The sequence below is a fragment of the Callorhinchus milii genome, unplaced genomic scaffold, assembly GCF_018977255.1.
Source record: "Callorhinchus milii isolate IMCB2004 unplaced genomic scaffold, IMCB_Cmil_1.0 Scaffold10, whole genome shotgun sequence".
NCBI classification, from domain to species: Eukaryota; Metazoa; Chordata; class Chondrichthyes; order Chimaeriformes; family Callorhinchidae; genus Callorhinchus; species Callorhinchus milii.
The window spans coordinates 7,390,433-7,408,914 of record NW_024704751.1 but is presented as its reverse complement, the minus strand read 5'-3'; the positions used below and the strand labels follow the sequence as shown (position 1 = coordinate 7,408,914).

General features: G+C 47.1%; 1 protein-coding gene across 1 annotated transcript; it reads right to left on the bottom strand.

Annotated features, from left to right (window-relative positions):
- Positions 1-6,365: 6,365 nt before the first annotated feature.
- On the bottom strand, positions 6,366-12,696 carry LOC103180697 (scavenger receptor cysteine-rich domain-containing group B protein). The gene is made up of 8 exons (XM_007896685.2): positions 12,513-12,696; positions 10,558-10,860; positions 10,145-10,210; positions 9,451-9,762; positions 9,182-9,274; positions 7,875-8,186; positions 7,553-7,642; positions 6,366-6,682 (listed from the first exon to the last, which is right to left on the bottom strand). Exons 1-8 carry the CDS (start codon positions 12,694-12,696, stop codon positions 6,366-6,368), a joined length of 1,677 nt encoding a protein of 558 aa, XP_007894876.1.
- Positions 12,697-18,482: the final 5,786 nt, after the last annotated feature.

Genomic DNA, 18,482 nt, shown 5'->3' with positions numbered 1-18,482 from the left:
AGTGAATTTGACTGTATATTTGTGAGCGAAACACAGCAGCCAATTGCTCACAGCAGCGTCTCACAAACAGTCGTGGATTGAAAATGACCAATTTATCATTATTTTTTGTTTTGGAGGGATTATTATTAGGTGCGTGGAGTAAGGAAGCTTGCCCAAGGTTTCGTCTTGCCCAGAATTGAACCCAGGTGTCTCGTTTGCAAGGTGAGTGCTCTAACCACTGAGCTACAGGACTCCACTATAGGTACTGTATCACATGTAAGGATTATTATTCTTACATTCACCCTGAATCAATCTTGTGAGTTACAGGAAGCAGCTGCTCAGTACTGGGGACAGCAATTGCTGGGCGTGTGAATGTGTAGCTGATGAGCAGCCTCGCCACAATCAGTACAGTCCCTCCCTGTTAAAACGCAGTTAGGAGAATCATCATTAACTACTGCGCTTTATTTATTTCTGTTTCTTTGCTTAAAATACACACACACACACATAGACAGGATGCACATCTTTGAATCGCACAATCAGGCACATCTCTGTTCAGAAGTGCTCTTTACACAGAATGCATTCTTAGCATCCAAGATACCAATCGGGTCGCAGGTCCTCCACACCAGCCACAGCACGGCAGTAGCCATAGCAACTCAATCTGGTGATGCCTGGCATGCAATGCCCCCCCCCCACCCTCCACCTCACCCCGCTCCTCCCCCACCGCCCACCTCACACATCCCCCCCACACCCCTCCCGCCCGCACACCATGCTCATCACCCAGCTCTTTCTCTGCTCCCAGCAACCATTGTGGGTTGGGCTCCAGCACACCCTATCATTATTATTATTATTATTATTATTATTATTATATACCATCAACACCCCAATGCCATTGGCATTTCCCACCTACAAAATCCTCTCGCAAACCAGCATCCATAATACAAAGTAGCCTATGGGGCCACTAACGCCGACATCAACAACAGCCCTGAAAAGGACTGGAACTTTGCTCTCACCTCACTCCCCTTCCCTCCTCCCCACCGCCCGCAGCACTGATTTTCCCATTACTCCCCTCAACCAGCTAATTGATCTCAGAGAAACCCTCAAAAATCAATTCAAGATGATTTCTGGCAAACGTTATCTTGTGGAGCCTGCATTGCTACAGGAGATGTTTGACGGTATTGATTGATTCCATGTCAGTCTGCGCCAGGAGCACCTGTCCATCCAGGGGAAGCGCAGGCCAAGAGCATTTTGAACCAGAAATAGTTTTAACGATAAATAATAATAACCCTTGCAGCCCAGAAGGCACTAGATCAAATGTACGGATTATTATTGTTATTATTATCTTTCGTGTTTTTGTAAGGTGTGTCACCCTGCCTCGGTTGTTAGCACTCTCCTTTCTGAGGCAGAAGGTCAAGGGTTCCACGTCGGGACTTATGTTGTCCACGTTGTCTGACAATCTATTGCAGCGTTGGGGGGTATTGCATTGTCAGAGGTTCCGTCTTTCAGATGAGATATTGAACCAAGGTCCCATTATCGGCGGTTAGGCCTTCAGCCTCTCTGCCCCTACCCTTTGGAACTCCATCCTACATTCCCTTCGCTTTGCTCCCTCCCTTGCCTCCTTCAAGGCACTCCTCAAGACCCTCCTCTTCCTCCATGCGTTTGGCCACCTTCCTTCCATCTCTGCCCTGCACCCTCCCTGATCCGCCCCACCAACCCCCACCTTGGGTCCTAATCCCTGACTGTTCAGCCTTGGGACGTCCTCCCGAGGTGAAAGGCGCTTTACAGATGTAATTTTTTATTGCATTGCATTTGCCTATTCAGGTGGATGTTAAAAACCCAATGACACTATTCAAAAAGAGAAGGGAGTTTCTCTCTCCCTATGTCCTGGCCGACAATCCCCCAAATAAAATTTATCCCACCAACGCCTGTGAAGTCTTGTAGTATAGTGGTTAGCGTGCTCACCTCGCAAGCAAGAGGACCTGGGTTCGATTCCCGGCAGGAAAAAAACCCTACTTGACACGCCTGTTTACCGAGCAGTAAGCAGGAACCCAATTATTAGCCGTTAGGTGGATCACTTTTCCAGGCGTAATAATCACTTCCAAAAAAATAATAATAATAATTTGGTCACTCAATCCAGGACTGTTTGTGGGACGCTGCTGTTTCCAATGGCTGCTGTGTTTCGCCCACAAAATATACAGTCGATTCACTTTACAGCATATTCTGTGAAGCGCTTGGAGACGTTGAGAAGACGTCATATGGCACTATATCAAATGCAAGGATTAGTATTATTATAGCACCTTTGCGCCCAGCTGTGGCTGGGTGAGAAGTGTGTTTGGAAGTGAGCCAGAGGCTGGGTTCTGCCCACCACTCCACCACACAGCTTCATAAACACATGGAGCTCCATCCAGTGGCCCGAGTCAGAAGTTACAGAGCGGCTGCTAACCTTCCTTTCCTGCAGCACTGACATCCAAGCAGCCCTCCGTCCTTCAGACATGACGTTAAACCGAGGTCCCATCTGCCTCTTCAGGGGGCTGTTAAAGATCCCATAGACCTATTCAAAAAGAGAAGGGAGTTTCTGTCTCCCAATCTCCTGGCCAACAATTCCCCCAAATAAAATTGGTCATTCACTCCGTGGCTGTTTGTGGGACAAGGCTGTGCGCAATTGTGCTGCCATGTTTGCCTACAAACACACAGTCACTCCATTGCACAGTAAGTCCTTTGAAACACTTGGAGACGCCCTTCTGATGTGATAAGGCGCTGCATCAAATGCAAGAAGTATTATTATTATTATTATTACATAATACCTGGCTGGTGCTCACTGGGGGAGACAAGGATGAAGAACTCCGACTCTATCAGCACAAGGGCAAATCCATCAGTTGTTCTTAAATGGAAAGTCACTCCTGCCTCAGCAGTCACTCTCTTGACTGAAACCGCTCTGTGATTTCCGCTGTGAGGCCTCAGCAATAACAAGGGCTCGCTTGCCTACTGACCCACCTGCTGAACAAAATATGCCCCCCCCCCCCCCTTTTTTTTAAATGTTAGCTCTCGGAGTACGTCCAGTAAAATGCATACACCCCCCACCCCCATCCCAAGCCAGCTTGAGCCTAACGCAATGCGATGCGAGCGCAAAGGGTGGCCCGAGGAGAGAGAGGCTGAGCTTTGTGTTTCCGTGGTGGCTGCGCTCTCGAACGCACAAGCCTGTGCATCCCTCGTGCGTTTTTCCATTTTTCCACGACGAAAATTATTATTTGTTTTGCCATTCGATTGAGAAATTAAAATTACATTGACAGCAGCGAGCAGGCAGGCCCAGTAGGCTATCAGCCCGGTGGTAATAATCCTCCTTGCATTTGACACAGCGCCTTATCACATCGTTGAAACGTCCCAAAGCTCTTCGCAGGGATCCGCTGCGAAGTGCAGAGTGACCGCGTATTTTGTGGGCAAAACGCGGCTGCCAATTGCGCACAGCAGTGTTCCACAAAGTGTGATGGTTCGAGTGACCACATTATTTTTTTTAAGGTCTCCTCGTTACAGGCCCCTAGTGAATAATGTATTAAAAATAGACCTGTGTGTGCTCGCACTTGGTTCCACAATGGTGGACTTTCAGTCTTGCCCTGTGGAAGCAGACACAGTATAGTTTTCCGCACTGTTTGCTCTTCCTTGGGGCTGGCGACGACTCGCTTCTTCCTGACTCGGAGCAGCCCATGATTGACGCTAGCGCAGACTTGACGGATCAATTGCTTTGACAACTCCCCCACCCTTCCCTCCCCCCCCCTACACACTACACACCCCCCGAGCGCAACTGCAAGAGCTGAGTAAGCAGAGTTGGCAATCAGACTATCTGCACTGCTCTGCGCTGCTGGGGCAGAGGGAGCAAAGCCTTCTGCTCTCTGGTCATTTATCATTTATTATTATTACTAAGACTCTGAAATCCATTCACTTTACCCGCAGGCTTGTGGCAAATTCGCAGTGAAGAAAAATTAGTCACGTACATACGAAGTTGATATCGTTAATTTCATTCCAATTATAGTCTGGGATCGAATAATAATAATAATAATCCTTGCATCTTGATATAGTGCCCTGATCACGTCTTCTAGACGTCTCAAAAGCGCTTTATGGAATATACCGTAAAGTGAATCAACTGTGTATTTTGTGGGCGAAATAAATAACAATCCTTAAACTCGATTCAGTGCCTTTCACGTCAGGAGGATGTCTCAAAGCGCTGCCTGGGCAGGATTTACTCCAAAGGGAGTGACTGTGTACGGTGTGGAGGCAAAGCTGTTGTAGAATAACTACCAACAGCAGGTAATCAGCAGATATTTCTACTATTCCGAGGTAAATGTAACCTCATCACTGAACGCAACAGCGATCGCAGGCTGTTATCTTCTGTGTTAATTTTATTTGTGTAGCTTTGAAATACAGTATGCAACAAAAGGATACTGTGCGCACACACACACATATGCACACACACATACACACACAAATACACACACACAGTATATAATAGAGGCTAAAATCACACAGCGGGAGATACTGCACCATCCACATAAATAGTGACGCCTGTCAGTCTCTGTAACCAGATTACACACAGTGCAATTCAGTCATCTAATAATACACCATGTCCATTCTCAGTGGGTTTGGTTATAATTTGATAATAATCCTTGCATTTGAAATAATAATAATAATAATAATAATAATCCTTGCATTTGATATAGCGCTTTTCACGTCAGGAGGACGTCCCAAAGCGCTTCACAGAACACACTGTAAAGTGAATTGACTGTATATTTGTGGGCGAACGCGGCAGCCAATTGCGCACAGCAATGTCCCACAAACAGTCGTAGATTGAAAATGACCAATTTAATTATTGTTTTGGGTTTTTTGGAGGGATTATTATTAGGCTCTGTGTGGAGTAAGGAAACTTGCCCAAGGTTTCGCCCTGCCTGGAATTGAACTCAGATCTCTCACTTGCAAAGCGAGTGCTCTAACCACTGAGCTACAGGACTCCACAAATAGCGCCTTATCACGGCTTCAAGACGCCTCAAAGCGGTTCACAGAATATACTATAAAGTGAATTCACTGTATATTTTGTGGGTGAAACGCGGCAGCCAATTGCACACAACAGTGTCCCACAACCATCATGGATTGAGTGATCAATTTATTATTGTTTTTATTTATTTTTTGAAGGGATTATCACCGCCAATCGAATAACAACCAGGTTCCTACTTAGGGAAACTTGCCTAACTTTTTGCCCTGCGGGGAATCGAACCCAGGTCCTCTCGCTTGCAAGTCGAGCGCTCTAGCCAATACCCTATAGGGCTCCTTCCAACTACCACCCCCCACCCACCCCACCCATCCCTCACCCGCTCGCTCTGGATCTCATCTCTCAATCAGTCATGGTTACAGTGTGTGGGGAGGAGTGCGGGGGTGTGGGTGGGGGAGAAGAGTAAATGGGGAAGACATCCTAATCAAATAATAAACCTTGCATTTGACACACGCTTCTAGTGTTGAAACATGTCAAAGCGCTTTGCAGACAATTCCCGTCCAAGTGTAGTGCAGTGACTGGTTCCGTGGGCCAGTGTGGCAGCCAGCCAGTGACAAAACATGGAGAGAACGACCAGTTTTAATAATAATAATAATAATAATTCTTGCATTTGATATAGCGCCTTATCACGTCGTTGAGTCGTCTCAAAACGCTTGCGCAGAATACATTGTAAAGTGGAGTGACTGTGTGTTTCGTTTGACCTGGAGGATTGCCGGGCAGGACACTCACTGGGAGAGTCAGGAGGGGGGTGTGGGTGGGGGGGGTGGTGGCGGGGGAGAAGGGAATTTGATTTTACAATTTTATTACTATTACTATTTACATTGAAATCTAATGAACGTCCCTCCCTGTGCGACCCTCAAATCACCTGCGACCTCGCCCCCGCCCTAGCATTGCCTTCTCCCCGCCCCAACCGTCCGTCCCCCCCAATCCCCCCCCCCCCAACCCCACCTCCCCGTTCACCTCCTCTTGCTCTGTAAAGCCAGATTCTTTCTGGCGCACGGTGACCTAATTACTGGCGAGAGACGGCGGCGCTCAGTTACGCAGGATAATGTACAAAGTGCACAAACACAGGGCAGACTCGCTGGCCCGCTCGGTCTCGATGAGTTTTAGAGTTATTTACACATTTATAGATTTACATATATTCAAGTCCACAATTCCCCCCCTCCCCCCCCCCGCACCCACTTCCCGATCGATCAATGGTTCATCCCCTCCAATTGATTGATGATCGTCCCACCCCCTCCAATCGATCGATCGATCGGTCCTTCCTTCCCTTCCAATCGAACGCCCCCACCCCAGCTCCCCCCCCCACCCAATCCCCCAGACCCAAGGCAGGCGGTCGCCTCCGAACTGTTCATAGCGCACACGTCACCCCCGCGTCTTCCCCATGGTCGCAGTTGTGCACGTCCCAACCGATGTGGGAGCAGAGGAGGAGGGAGGTCTCATTGCCGCGGCACTTTAGGTTGTCGAGGAGGATGAAGCCCCATCCCTGCCCGAAAAAGGCCTCGTCGCGGGCGGCCAGCGCCTGCCCACAGCCCAGCTGCCTGCACACCACCCGGGCGTCCTTCAGGTCCCAGGCATCGTCACACACCGTCCCCCACTGGGTCAGCAAGAAAATCTCCACTCGACCCTCACATCGGTGTCTCCCGTTAACCAGTCGGATCAGTGCTCCTTGGGTGGGGTGGGGTGGGGTGGTGTGTGGTTGGGGGGTTGGGGTGGGGAGAGACAATACATAACAATGACTACACATTGCATTTGTACAGTGTAGTGCTTTCACATTGGGAGGATGTCCCGAACTGCTGGGGCAATGGGGGAGACAGGAGGGGAAACCCATAATAATAATAATAAATGCTTGAATTTGGTAGATCACCTTATCACGTCGTCGAGACGTTTCAAAGACCCTCACGGGATTATACTATAGAGTGCAGTGACTGTGTGTTTTGTGGTCAAAACGGGGCAGTGAATTGCACACAGCATTTTCCCGCCAACAGCCATGGAAATGAGAGACCGATTTTACTTGGGAGAATGTCGGCCAGGACACCGGGCAGGAGAGAGGAACTTCCCTTCTCTTCTCTCTTCGAGTAACGGTGCGAGATCTTTGACGTCCGCCTGAACAGGCAGACGGGACCTCGGTTTAAAGTCTCATCCGACGACATTCACGATAATAAATAATAATAATAATCCTTCACATTTGATACAGTGTCTTTTACTTCGTGGGTGGGGGGGTCTCGAAGCACTTTGCAGGATTCACTGTAAAGTGCAGTGACTGTGCAATTTGTAGGCGATCGTAGCAGCAATTGGCGCACAGCGACGTCCCTGTAAACTGACGTAAAGTGAATGAGCGATTTTAGCTGAGGGGAGAGTGGGGGAGTGGGGAGTGGGTGAGGGGGTTGCCAGCCAGGACGGACATTGGGGGAGAAAATCCCACAACTGCCTGACTCAGAGGTGAGAGCGCTATCGACCGAGCCAAGCAGACACCCATCGCATTACACGTGCGGTCGGGCGCTGACACTCTCCCCGTTGGCTGTACTTTACACTGACCTTCGGCCGCTCTTGTGGACGGTGGCACGGACATGCTGAGTGTGGCCTGAGCCTCTCTACCAACGTCTTCCAGCTCAGGAGTGTGGAGCTCTAATAATAATAATAATAATAATGACATTAATAATAATAACAATAACAATGACAACAATAACAACAATAACAATAAAAACAGCAATAATAATAATGCTTCCATTTGATACAGCGCCTTATCACATCTTTGAGACGTCTCAAAGCGCTTCGCAGATTATAGTGTCAAGCGTTCCGGGCCGCCACCCCCCGCATGAAGGCCCCTGTACAAATGCAAGGTGTTGTTGTCGTTTACCTTTACAGACGGCCCCGGCGTCCTCATGGTGCCCGCAGTTGTGCTGCCCCCAGCCCAGGTTGAAGCAGTCGATGAGGGCAGTCTCGGTGCCTTGGCAGTTGACGTTGTCCAGCAGGATGGGGTCGTTGCCGTAACCAAAGGAGCCCAGCTGAGTGGCGGACACTGCCCTGCCACAGCCCATCTGCCGGCAAACCACCTCGGCATTCCTGATGTTCCAGTCGTCGTCGCACACAGTGCCCCAGTTATTGTTGTGAAAGACTTCCACCCGCCCCTGGCAGCTGTTGTTACCATTCACCAGCCGGATGGATTTGACTGGAAAATAAAATAATAATAATAATATTAATAATAATAATCGCATTTGATATAGCGCCTTGTCGCGTCGTTGAGACGTCTCAAACCCCACAAAATACACAACTCACTTTACAGTATATATCACGTGAAGCGCTTTGAGACGACTCGGAGGAGCGATAAGGCGCAGTATCAAATGCAAGGATTGTTATAATTATTAAAGCGCTTCAGAGAATTTACTGAAAAGGGTAGTGACGGTGTGTTTTGTGGGCGAAACGTGGCAGCCAATTGCGCGCAGCAGTGCCACACAAACTGACGTGGATTGAGTGACCAAGTTAATATATTTATTTATTATTTTGGGCGGAGGGATTATTACCCCCATCTGCCCATCGACTAACAACCGGGTTCCTACTCACTGCTAGTTAAACAGAGGAGTGTGGAGTAAGGAAACTTGCTTAAGGTTTCGACCCACCCAGGAATCGAACCCGGGTCCTCTCGCTTGCGAGGCGAGCGCGATAACCGAAAGGTCATAAGATCGGTCTGGATGAAGAAGGCCCTTCGGCCCATCCGATCTCATCCCTCCAGAACACCCACCCTACCATTCCTCCCCATCACAGCATCGAGCTGCTTTTTAAATGAGACCCAGTGTCCTGGCTTCAACCACCCTTTCCTGGCACTTTGGTTTGTTGGCAAATATAGTCATCTGATTACCCCACTCTTCCCCCCACAATGATCTTACCAGCTTGGGAAGTCGATACTTTTGTTATCTTAATGTCTTCTGAAACTTGCTCCGTAGCATCTGTGACTAAATTTGAACGGAAACAATTCAACAACAACAACCACTTGATTTCATATCATGCCCATCGCCAAAGAGAAGGGCAGAAAGAGAAAGAGAAGGAAAGGGAGAGGAAGAGAGGGGGAGAAAGAGTGAAAAGAAGGAACAAACAATGTAAATTCCACATAAGTTCCATTCTCTTAGCCTGAGATGAACATTTATATACGGTGGCAGAATTTCTTACCCAGGTTGGTATCCGAGGTGGATTCTGCATCATATTGCTTGGGGACAAGGAAGGTGGAGAGGACATCAGGGGCTGCTGTGGATGTCCAAGATTCTGGTGGTGGGGAGGGGGGTAAAAGAAAGTTTTTACAGCACCCTCTCACAAAATGTTTCACAGGGCTACTTACAGCTGAGTAAACAGTGGAGTAAGGTAACTTGCTTAAGGGTTTGCATGGCCGGGGAATCGAACCCGGGTCCTCTAACCACTAAGCTACAGGACTCCAATGGTACCTGAGCAGATGACGCCAGCATCCTCGTGGTGCCCGCAGTTGTGCACCCCCCAGCCCAGGCTGTAGCAGCTCGCCAGCGAGGTCTCCGCACCATCGCAGTTCACGTTGTCCAGGAGGATGCGGCCTGTGCCGTAGCCAAAGTAGGCATTGGTGGTGTGCGAGACGGCCTTGCCACAGCCAATCTGCTGGCACACCACGCTGGCGTCACTGAGGCCCCAGTCGTCATCGCACACCGTGCCCCACTGCCCTCTATGCTTGATCTCCACTCGGCCCTGGCAAGGGTTCTGTCCATTCACCAGGCGGATGCTGCCCTCTGGAAGAGACAACAACACCCACAACTTGCATGTATCTAGGGCCCTTCACCCCGGATGGCGTCTCGGAGCTCTTAACAGTGGTGGAGCCCGATGCTGAGCCGGGGGAGGGGGGTGGTGGTGAGGGAGAAGGTGACCGTAGGTACGGTGGAAGGCAAAGGTGGGGAGAGAGGCGGCAAGGCGAAAATTAAATAAAATACGAGAAAAGTGTGACATATATAGTGCTGGGTAAGGCATTCAACTAACGTGGGTGTGTTCCTTCCAAGGACTCGGTCTAACAATGTTGTTGTCCTGCTCTCCCTCCTTACATCCTCCCCACCCCGCCCTCCCCCAAAGCGAGGAACCAAATCTGACTTAGGTCGTGTGGATGTTTTTGTGTCTTACCTTCCACGCTCTTCTCTGCCGAAGCCACGTTCTTACTCACTGGGCTGAGCGATGGGGAACTGAAATCTGAAGAGGCAGAACGTAAAAATGAACGACAAAGCTCTTTGGTAATCTATTGTCCTAAACACGCTGAAGTCTTCACACGGATGTCTCCTGGGTACGTGCAGTACATGGGGAGTTCAGCATGTTAGAGGCTTTGGGAGGATAAACAGTACCAGCACAAACACGTTGGGGGAGAGTGCAGGGGAATGGGATTAGAGTACAGAGCTCCAGTGACCACCGTCTGTGCTGTAACCCAAACAATTCTACAGGAATGTTTGCTGAAGCGCACACTTTGCCGGTGAATTTCCCGGCGTGGTGGAGTTCTGAAGCTGGTGACTGTTTGAGGATGCAAAAAAAGCCAAACCTTTTACCATTGCAAATGATGGAGACGTCCTCATAGTGGTAGCAGTTGTGGATGCCCCAGCCCAGGCTGCCACACTGGCTCAGTGAACGCTCTGTCCCTTTGCAATCCACATTGTCCAGCAGGATGGGGCCCGAGCCCTTGCCGAAGGCCAGGTTGGTAGAGACCGAGCGAGCTCGCCCGCACCCCAGGTGCCGGCAGACCACGTTGGCGTCGACTATGTCCCAGTCATCGTCGCACACCGTGCCCCAGGTCCCGTTGTACATGATCTCCAGCCTCCCCTCACACCCGCTCCTCCCGTTCACTAGCCGTGCTGTGGGACAACAGCAGAAAAAGAGAGAGAAAGACAGAAAGAAAGAGCGAGAGAAAGAAAGAGAGAGAAGGTCTTATATTTTTAATAACACTGAAGTGTTTCCCAACAATTGCTATCAGGTGACTTGTTTTTGCAGCCAAACATGGCAATTATTTTGCACACATCAAGGTCCAACAAAGTGAGCGACCATTTCATCTGGGAGGAAGGTTGGCTGGAAGAAGACAACAATAACAATCATAACAACCATAATTATTGCAATCTGATTAAGCACCTTCCACATCAGGAGGACATCTTCAAAGCCTTTTAGCTTTTTACAGGGTTATACCGTAAAGTGTAGTGACTGTGTGTGTTGAGGGCAGCCAATTTGCACATGGTAATGTGCTGGGGATGAAATGTTTCGCAGAATGCCAACGCAATAAGCAAAGTGACATGAAAATTCTATGCTTAATAAATAGATTCACTCCCGAGAAAATTGCTGTGAATCTATGCGATGATTCAATGGTTCAAAGCTTGACTAGCACAGTGGCCTTACCTTCGGAGGACTGAACTGATGATGTGATATCTAAAGTGAGAGTGAGAGAGGAAAGGAATAACTGTTACTGTGCAAGGTACCGCAGAGATTGAAAGGGTTGGGGGGGGGGAAGGGGATGAGGGAAGTGGGGGAAGCGGGAAGGAGGAGAGGATGGTAGGTGTGTAGTGGAGAGAGGAAAAAAAACGATGGCTTTACGTGTGTATTTCTGTGCACAAGTGTGTACATGGATGACGCATGTAAATGTGGGTCCGGCGAGTGCAAAGGGACGAGAGATCCACTTACTTGTGACGTCGCGCTTTGAAACGGGTTTACTTTCTGCAAATGAAGGAAAATGCATCAGTAATAATAATACATAATCCTTGCATTTGCTATAGCACCAGATCACGTCTTCGAGATGCCTCAAAGCGCTCAGCTCATCAGTGGCAGTGAGGGTTCACGAGCATTGATCTCGCCGGGAGACCCGAGAGCAGCCGCGCTCCTGACAGAGCCACAAAAGCAGCAATCTGATCACCGAGAGCGTAAGAATAATCCTTACATTTAATACAGCACCCACAACATCCAGAACAGCTCAAGGCCTGTCACAGATTTACTGTAAAACTTTGCAGCTGAATTCGGCAACCGGTTTGCACACAGCACACCCTCGATAACTCTTCACAGTTAAATGGGTTTTGCAACATATATTGCTGCTGATGGGCTCTTTCCGGCTTTAACGCCATTTAACAGGAGTTTACTTGCATCAAATGCAACGATTTGAGCTCACAGTCCAGGTTGACATTGCAGGACTGTACATTGTTGGAAATTCCATCATTCTGATGTGACATTAAAAGCAAGTTTTCTGATCTTCGTGGTTAAAATCCTGCAAAGCGCTTTGAGACGTCTCGAAGACATGATAAAGCGCTATATCAAATGCAAGGACTATTATTATTTATCAGGAGTTTACTTGCATCAAATGCAAGGATTGTTATTATTATTATAATAATAAAATGAAAGTTCTTACAGGGACTTTTATCTTTTGAGGATAGTGAAAGCCACAGACCTCTGATGTGCACGTGCAAAATAAGAACCTCTCCGATGCAGACGAGCACGGAACTCGATGGTGAAGGAAAGCAGCCACACTCACCCGGCCTCTCGAGGTAACCTAGTAGAAGTGTGAGCGAGGTTAACAGTGCGATGAGCAGACATATCCCAGTCGCGCATCTTCGGAGCTGAATCAGCCGATAGCTGTTTGGAGCCATTTCTTTTCGAGGCTTTGGAAATCGTCCTTCTGTTGCCAGGAACCGCTTTGGGATGTCCTCCTGAGTCATAGGAAAGTCGCTGTTTAAATGTAAATTTGTATTGTATTAAAAATCTCCAGGCCAGACCTAGAGCTGCGGCGGCATAACTTCAATCAGCTCAAGTCATTGTTCCTTGCTCGTACAAGGTTGTGGGTTTAAGCCCCAACATTGGGACTTGAGCTCACAGTCCAGGTTGGCTTTCCAGCATTGTACTGTAAGCTACAATATTGGGAATTCCATTATTCTGATGTGACATTAGAAGCAAGGTTCCTGGTTCATTAAAAGCAAGGTTCGATACGTCTCAAAGCGCTTCACAGAATATACTGTAAAGTGGAGTGACTGCGTACTTTGTGGCCGTTTACTGCACTACCGGTCTCTCTTCCACCAGCCCTGGCACCCACCCAACTCCTGGAAAGCCGATCCCCCCCCCACCCCCCCCACACATAAAAGCATCCACATAACTGAAGTGCCTCCCGTCATTGTCAAATCCTCTTCATTTGTGAAACCTGTTCAGCTCCACTCTAGAAAATGAGCTCACAATCTCAGTGCCCGTCACACTTGGCCAGTCAGACAGTGACTTCTGAATTGGCTTAGATTGCTGACTTTTGGATCGGGCCACAAAAGATCTTGACAAGATAATAGTAAGATGTTTGTAGGAGAGACAAAGATACATCATCATATCTGTGATATTCTCACAGTTTAGAGACTTAACACTGAAGGAAGGATCTGGTGCTGATAGGAACATGGTACTTTGTGGTGCCAGAGAAGACTGCTTCTACAAATCACATCACACCACCCTCCCTACTTGTTATGGCTTTGGCTCACAGGGTTGTGGATACACCTTCATACTTTCAAGCCTCATTGATCAGCCAGACAGGCAAGGTTGACCGCCAACACTGTATTGGCTTCACTGTGGACTCGCCTGGTCCTATACCTTATTGTGAAATCCCACAGTGTTCCACCACTTGCCACAAGATGCATCGACTTCATGTGTCTCCTGTCTCGTAAATCTACACCCACAGTGGTGCTGAGGAACCCTTCGCTCAGCGGGAACCGGCCTGCTTCATGTTCCTTTCCTTCCCTGCCTTAACCCATGGGCATTTGGGCTTTCAGCCTATCTGCCCCCACTCTCTGGGACTACATCCCGGAGTTCCTCCGACTTGCTCCCTCCCTCCCTCACCTCTTTCAGAGCCTGTTTCAAGGCCTACCTCACTGACTGCACCTTCGGTCATCTCTCCCCTCCCCATCCCACACACCCACCCCGGCTCCCAACCCCAACTCAGATGCCAAGTCAGGACTCTTAAGTGCCTTTGATGTTCTCCCGACGTGAAAGGCGCTGTTTAATGTAAACTTGTGTTGTGTTGTAAGTGTAATTGCACCTCACCTGGATCCCGCTGCTTATCCGTAAGTCTATGTCACTGAAAAAAAGTGCCACAAAAACCATTCCATTGATTAAAGACACAGATTAACAAACCATTAACACATCAAAGCTAATTACTGTACAAATTGGATGCAAATATTACAAAGGAGAGCTGGCTGATGGTTCCTGTATTTTGCGACTCGAAGCTTTGAAAAACTCTCATATTTGCAAATTATACTTACAAACCACTTGTTTCCTTACGGACAAATGGTTTAGTTATGAAGGATGAAAAATAATCTAGCCTCAAATGATGAGCTTTTCAATACTCTATTCATCCTGCGTATAGTGGACTCCAAGGGGAATAATGTTCTCTTTTGTGTTTTCGTGGCTTCCCCACCCTTGTCTTTCTCCCTCAACCAAAGTCTTTAACCAAGAATGTCTGAAAGGCACTGAAGATAGCGTCTCAGGCAGGAAAATAGCACACCAAGAGCAAGAGAGAGAGAGAGAGAGAGGGGGGGAAACTCATCTTCAATGAGAAAGAAATCATTTCCAAATGTTTTCTTTCTCTGCACTTTCTGCTGGAGATTCCAATGTTTTATAAGTTGTTCGGTTCTCAGGCCTGGCTGATCATTTGAAGCAATGACTTTTGTATCTCTGCGTTTGAAAACGTTGTATGTTGTTGATTTTAACTATTTAAACAATAGCTTTTATAGTATTATTTTAGGAAATAACATTATGGGATATAGTACATAGGTAGTTCGGGACATATGTGCATGCGACCGCCAGGAAGGTGGAAGGTGAATTAGGTGGACTTTGGTCTTTTTTCATCTAGCATTTCTTGTGTTCTTCTGTTCTTATAATAGCAATTACAATACAATATACATTTAGACAACGTCTTTCATGTCGGGAAGACATGTCAAAGCACTTAAGCTTGCACGTATTGCACTTATCCACTCATCTCATGAGCCCACAAATGGGTGAGGCCTGTCCCAAATCAAAAGCTGAGTTTTCCTCCTGCCCCACATTCCCACAGGGTAAAAAGAATAGACCGACAATTGCTAATGTCATGGCCTCATGTTCTCATTTTTCTTTTCTTTTGATACACCTCCCTTTGCCTACAAAACACGGTCATTACAGTCCCCAGTCAACCCTGGTAAGCATTTTGAGAGCTCTGGGACGCTACCCTCGGTGAGGGGCGCTATATAAATGCAAGTTGCTGTTATTGTTGATTAAGGCGCAGAATGTTGAAAGAATGGGTTGAGTTAACTATCTTTAACAGTTGGTTTCTCAGTCGCAAAGTGCGGGAATCTTTGCAAAATAACTTCAATACAATAAAATTTACATTTATTCAGCAACTTTCATGTCGGGAGCACAACTTTATGTGTGATCTTACCTCATTCGAAAGCGTACAGCTCTCAGATGTACAACGACACCACAGTATAAATCATAAAGTTGCTTCAAGGCTCCCTCGCCAATACAAAAGACAATATTAAGCTGTCTGTAAGGCAATAATCCACTTTGATGAAAATGCTTTTGTAATCCATTCGCTGGGTGAATCCCTCTCCCCGTGAACGATCATTTTAAAATGTTTTTTAGTTAACCTTGGGACAATTCATGGTATATCGATTCAAATCTAATTTCTGGTCTGATATATTGGTGAGGAGAGAGAGAGGAAAGGGGGGAGAGAGAGAGAAAAAAAAAAGCAGAACATTTGTAAATTGCAGCCTTAGAACATCACCCAGTCCATTCATAAATTGCTAACGTCAGGAGCAAGTCTGTTTGACACACATGCCCATTCTTTAGTGTACTCTCAGCCGCAGGACAAAGTTTTGTTAAGGACTCACGTACCTGGAAATCAATTGATTTTTCGCCCCTTAATAACGGAAAAAAAAGGCAACAGCAGTCGATAGATAGAGCCCACTTGATCTTGTTGGCTTAGAGTTGTGTGTTTTTTTTCCCCCTCTGGTATATTTATCCAGAGCTATTTGCTGGTTTTAGTCAGAAAAGGCAGCTCAGTCATCCAGTTCCTCAGAACCACTGATGGGTAACTTAATGCACTCCGAAAACAAGAGACATCCGGCACCTTAAAGAGCCAAGAGCAGACATCACCGTCACCTCCTGCACTTGTGGTCGACCTGTCTGGTCGTTAAAAAAAAACTAAGATGATTACACCAAAAAAAAATTGGTTACTTAAGTTTTCCTGATGTGTTATACCAAGTGACGGTCTCAAATGTATATTCTATAGCACCTGAAAACAAGTGAGTCAATGGAATATTTTTTATTTTAACTGAGTGTCTCGGATTTCAGGACCTGAAGGTGTGGCTGTTATTTTCAGTAATGCTAATCCTACCAGGTGCAGAGAAGACTCAAGGAAGCAGAGTGATTTGCTTCTAACTGGGGAGGGGGGGGGGGGGACGAAAGAGATAATTCCATTTTAGCTGCTTTTCTGTCAACCATATAACTGCACACACACACCAACCACACAACAAACACACACACAAACAACTTTGAAGCACTTAACATCCCCAGCGAAAGACTTCCTATTTCTCCTCCCCCCCCACACAAAAAAAATGGGGGTGGGGTAGGGAAAAGGTGACCGAAAAGGTGACCGAAAGCATAGCCGAAGAGAATTGCCCGGGAATGCCCAAATAATAACAACCCTTACATCTCATACAATGCCTTTTACATCAGGAGGATGTCCCAAAGCTCTTCACAGGATTTTACTCTAAAGTGTAGTGACTGTGAATTTTTGTGGCCAAATGCAACAGTCAATTTTTCGCATGTCCCATTTCGTCCTACTTGCACCCACGTCCTATTTGAAGGCAGAACAACTTTCCATCATGAATCAAGCATGCGAAAACAGCTTCTGTAACAGCTTTGTCTTCAAAGCTGTGTTAAGCAAACCTTAGCAAGTGAGCAGATAGTTTGCGTTCAATCATCAATCATTTTGTGCAAAAAAGTGCTTCCTGTGAGTGAAGGTCTTCAATGGCTAACAGGACAACAACATTGGAGTCTAACAGGGAATCTCTCACATCACAACGTGTGGAGAGGGAATGATTTCTTCAATAAATAAACAGGTTTTCTTGAAACGTCAGAGGTTGAGATCACACCTCCCAACACCCTCCCCACCTCACTTCAGATTTGCAACTTCTACCATTTGGGGGAGCGGAAGTGTCATTTGATATTTATCCCCCCAAAATATAATATCCTCACCTGAGGCTCTTGATGCAATTCAGAACAACCTCGACATTCAGTCCCCTGGCTTAGTTGCCAAACTGATTGCTTCATCTGTCCCCAATAAAAGCATATCGTCAATACCATTTTTAGTCTTCTACATAAACACTGCGTCCCTTAGGTCTGCACTATGCAGTGGGAAGTACCATTGTCCAAACAGGATTTCGCAACACAATGCTCCCCTCGAAACATGAAGCCGACGTGAAGAAGAGGTGAAATTACACACAAATAATTTAATCTACAAAACTGGGTTCATAAAACAAACTGGAAGGAAGGAAAACAGGCAAGTCGAATGGTTCAAGTGAATTGACAATAGGAAATCTGATCTCGGACATGACCTGTTCTAAAGCACCAGGAAACCACATGTCTCAGTGGCGTCCTTGCTTTCATCTTTCGAGGGTCCCACAAGCATTTAAATCATAACCACCCTTATAAAGCCTTGAAACATCTCAAGGCTCTTCACAGGTAATTGTTGTAGAGTATAGTGACTGGGTCAAGTGTTCTATCAACTGAGCAAAGCTGACAATTCAGTACAGTACATTGGGATCCTTAACATGATATCGTGTTACAACTAGGCACGGGGGCAGCGTGGCTCGGTTGGTTGGTTTGAATTCTCTTCTCTGACTCAGAAGGTTGTAGATTCAAAGCTCTACTTCGCAGGCTTTGATCTCACAGTCTAGGCTGATGCTCCCAGTGCCAGTTCTGGGGCGGGGGGGGGGGTCTGCATTGTTGGAAGTGCCATGCTTTGCATCAGGCATTAAACTGAGGTCCTGTCTGCCTGTTCAGGTGGATGTTAAAGATCCCGAGACACTATTTGAAAGGAGAGGGAGTTTCTCTCTCCCGATGTCCTGGCCAACAATCCCCCACATAAGTTTGGTTAATCACGGCTGCTTTTGAGATGTTTGTGCTCAAATTGGCCATTGCATTCGCCGACCAAATAGACAGTCTTTACAGCAAAATGTTGCAAAGCACTTTGAGACGCTCCCAGAACATGATAAGGCACTATATCAAATGCAAGGATTATTGTTATTTTATTATTATGCAGGTAAAATGAGAAGGGTTTGCTGAAGCTAAGACACCAACAATGCACAATGAAACATCCTGCACGTCTCTCTCTCTCTCTCGGGCAAGTCTGTAGATGATACATTAAATTCATCTCAAATAAATGTTCGGTTCCCTCGTACGTATTACCAGCCTGTTTCCGAAGCAACATGAGCTGCAG

Excerpts from the sequence above, each read along its gene's own strand:
- LOC103180697 (XM_007896685.2), bottom strand. The coding sequence starts at position 12,696 with ATGACTCAGGAGGACATCCCAAAGCGGTTCCTGGCAACAGAAGGACGA. Across the intron at positions 9,763-10,144 it reads GGCAGAGAAGAGCGTGGAAG|AGGGCAGCATCCGCCTGGTG; the intron begins GTAAGACACAAA and ends TGTCTCTTCCAG. Across the intron at positions 6,683-7,552 it reads GTCCACAAGAGCGGCCGAAG|GAGCACTGATCCGACTGGTT; the intron begins GTCAGTGTAAAG and ends ACCCCACCCAAG.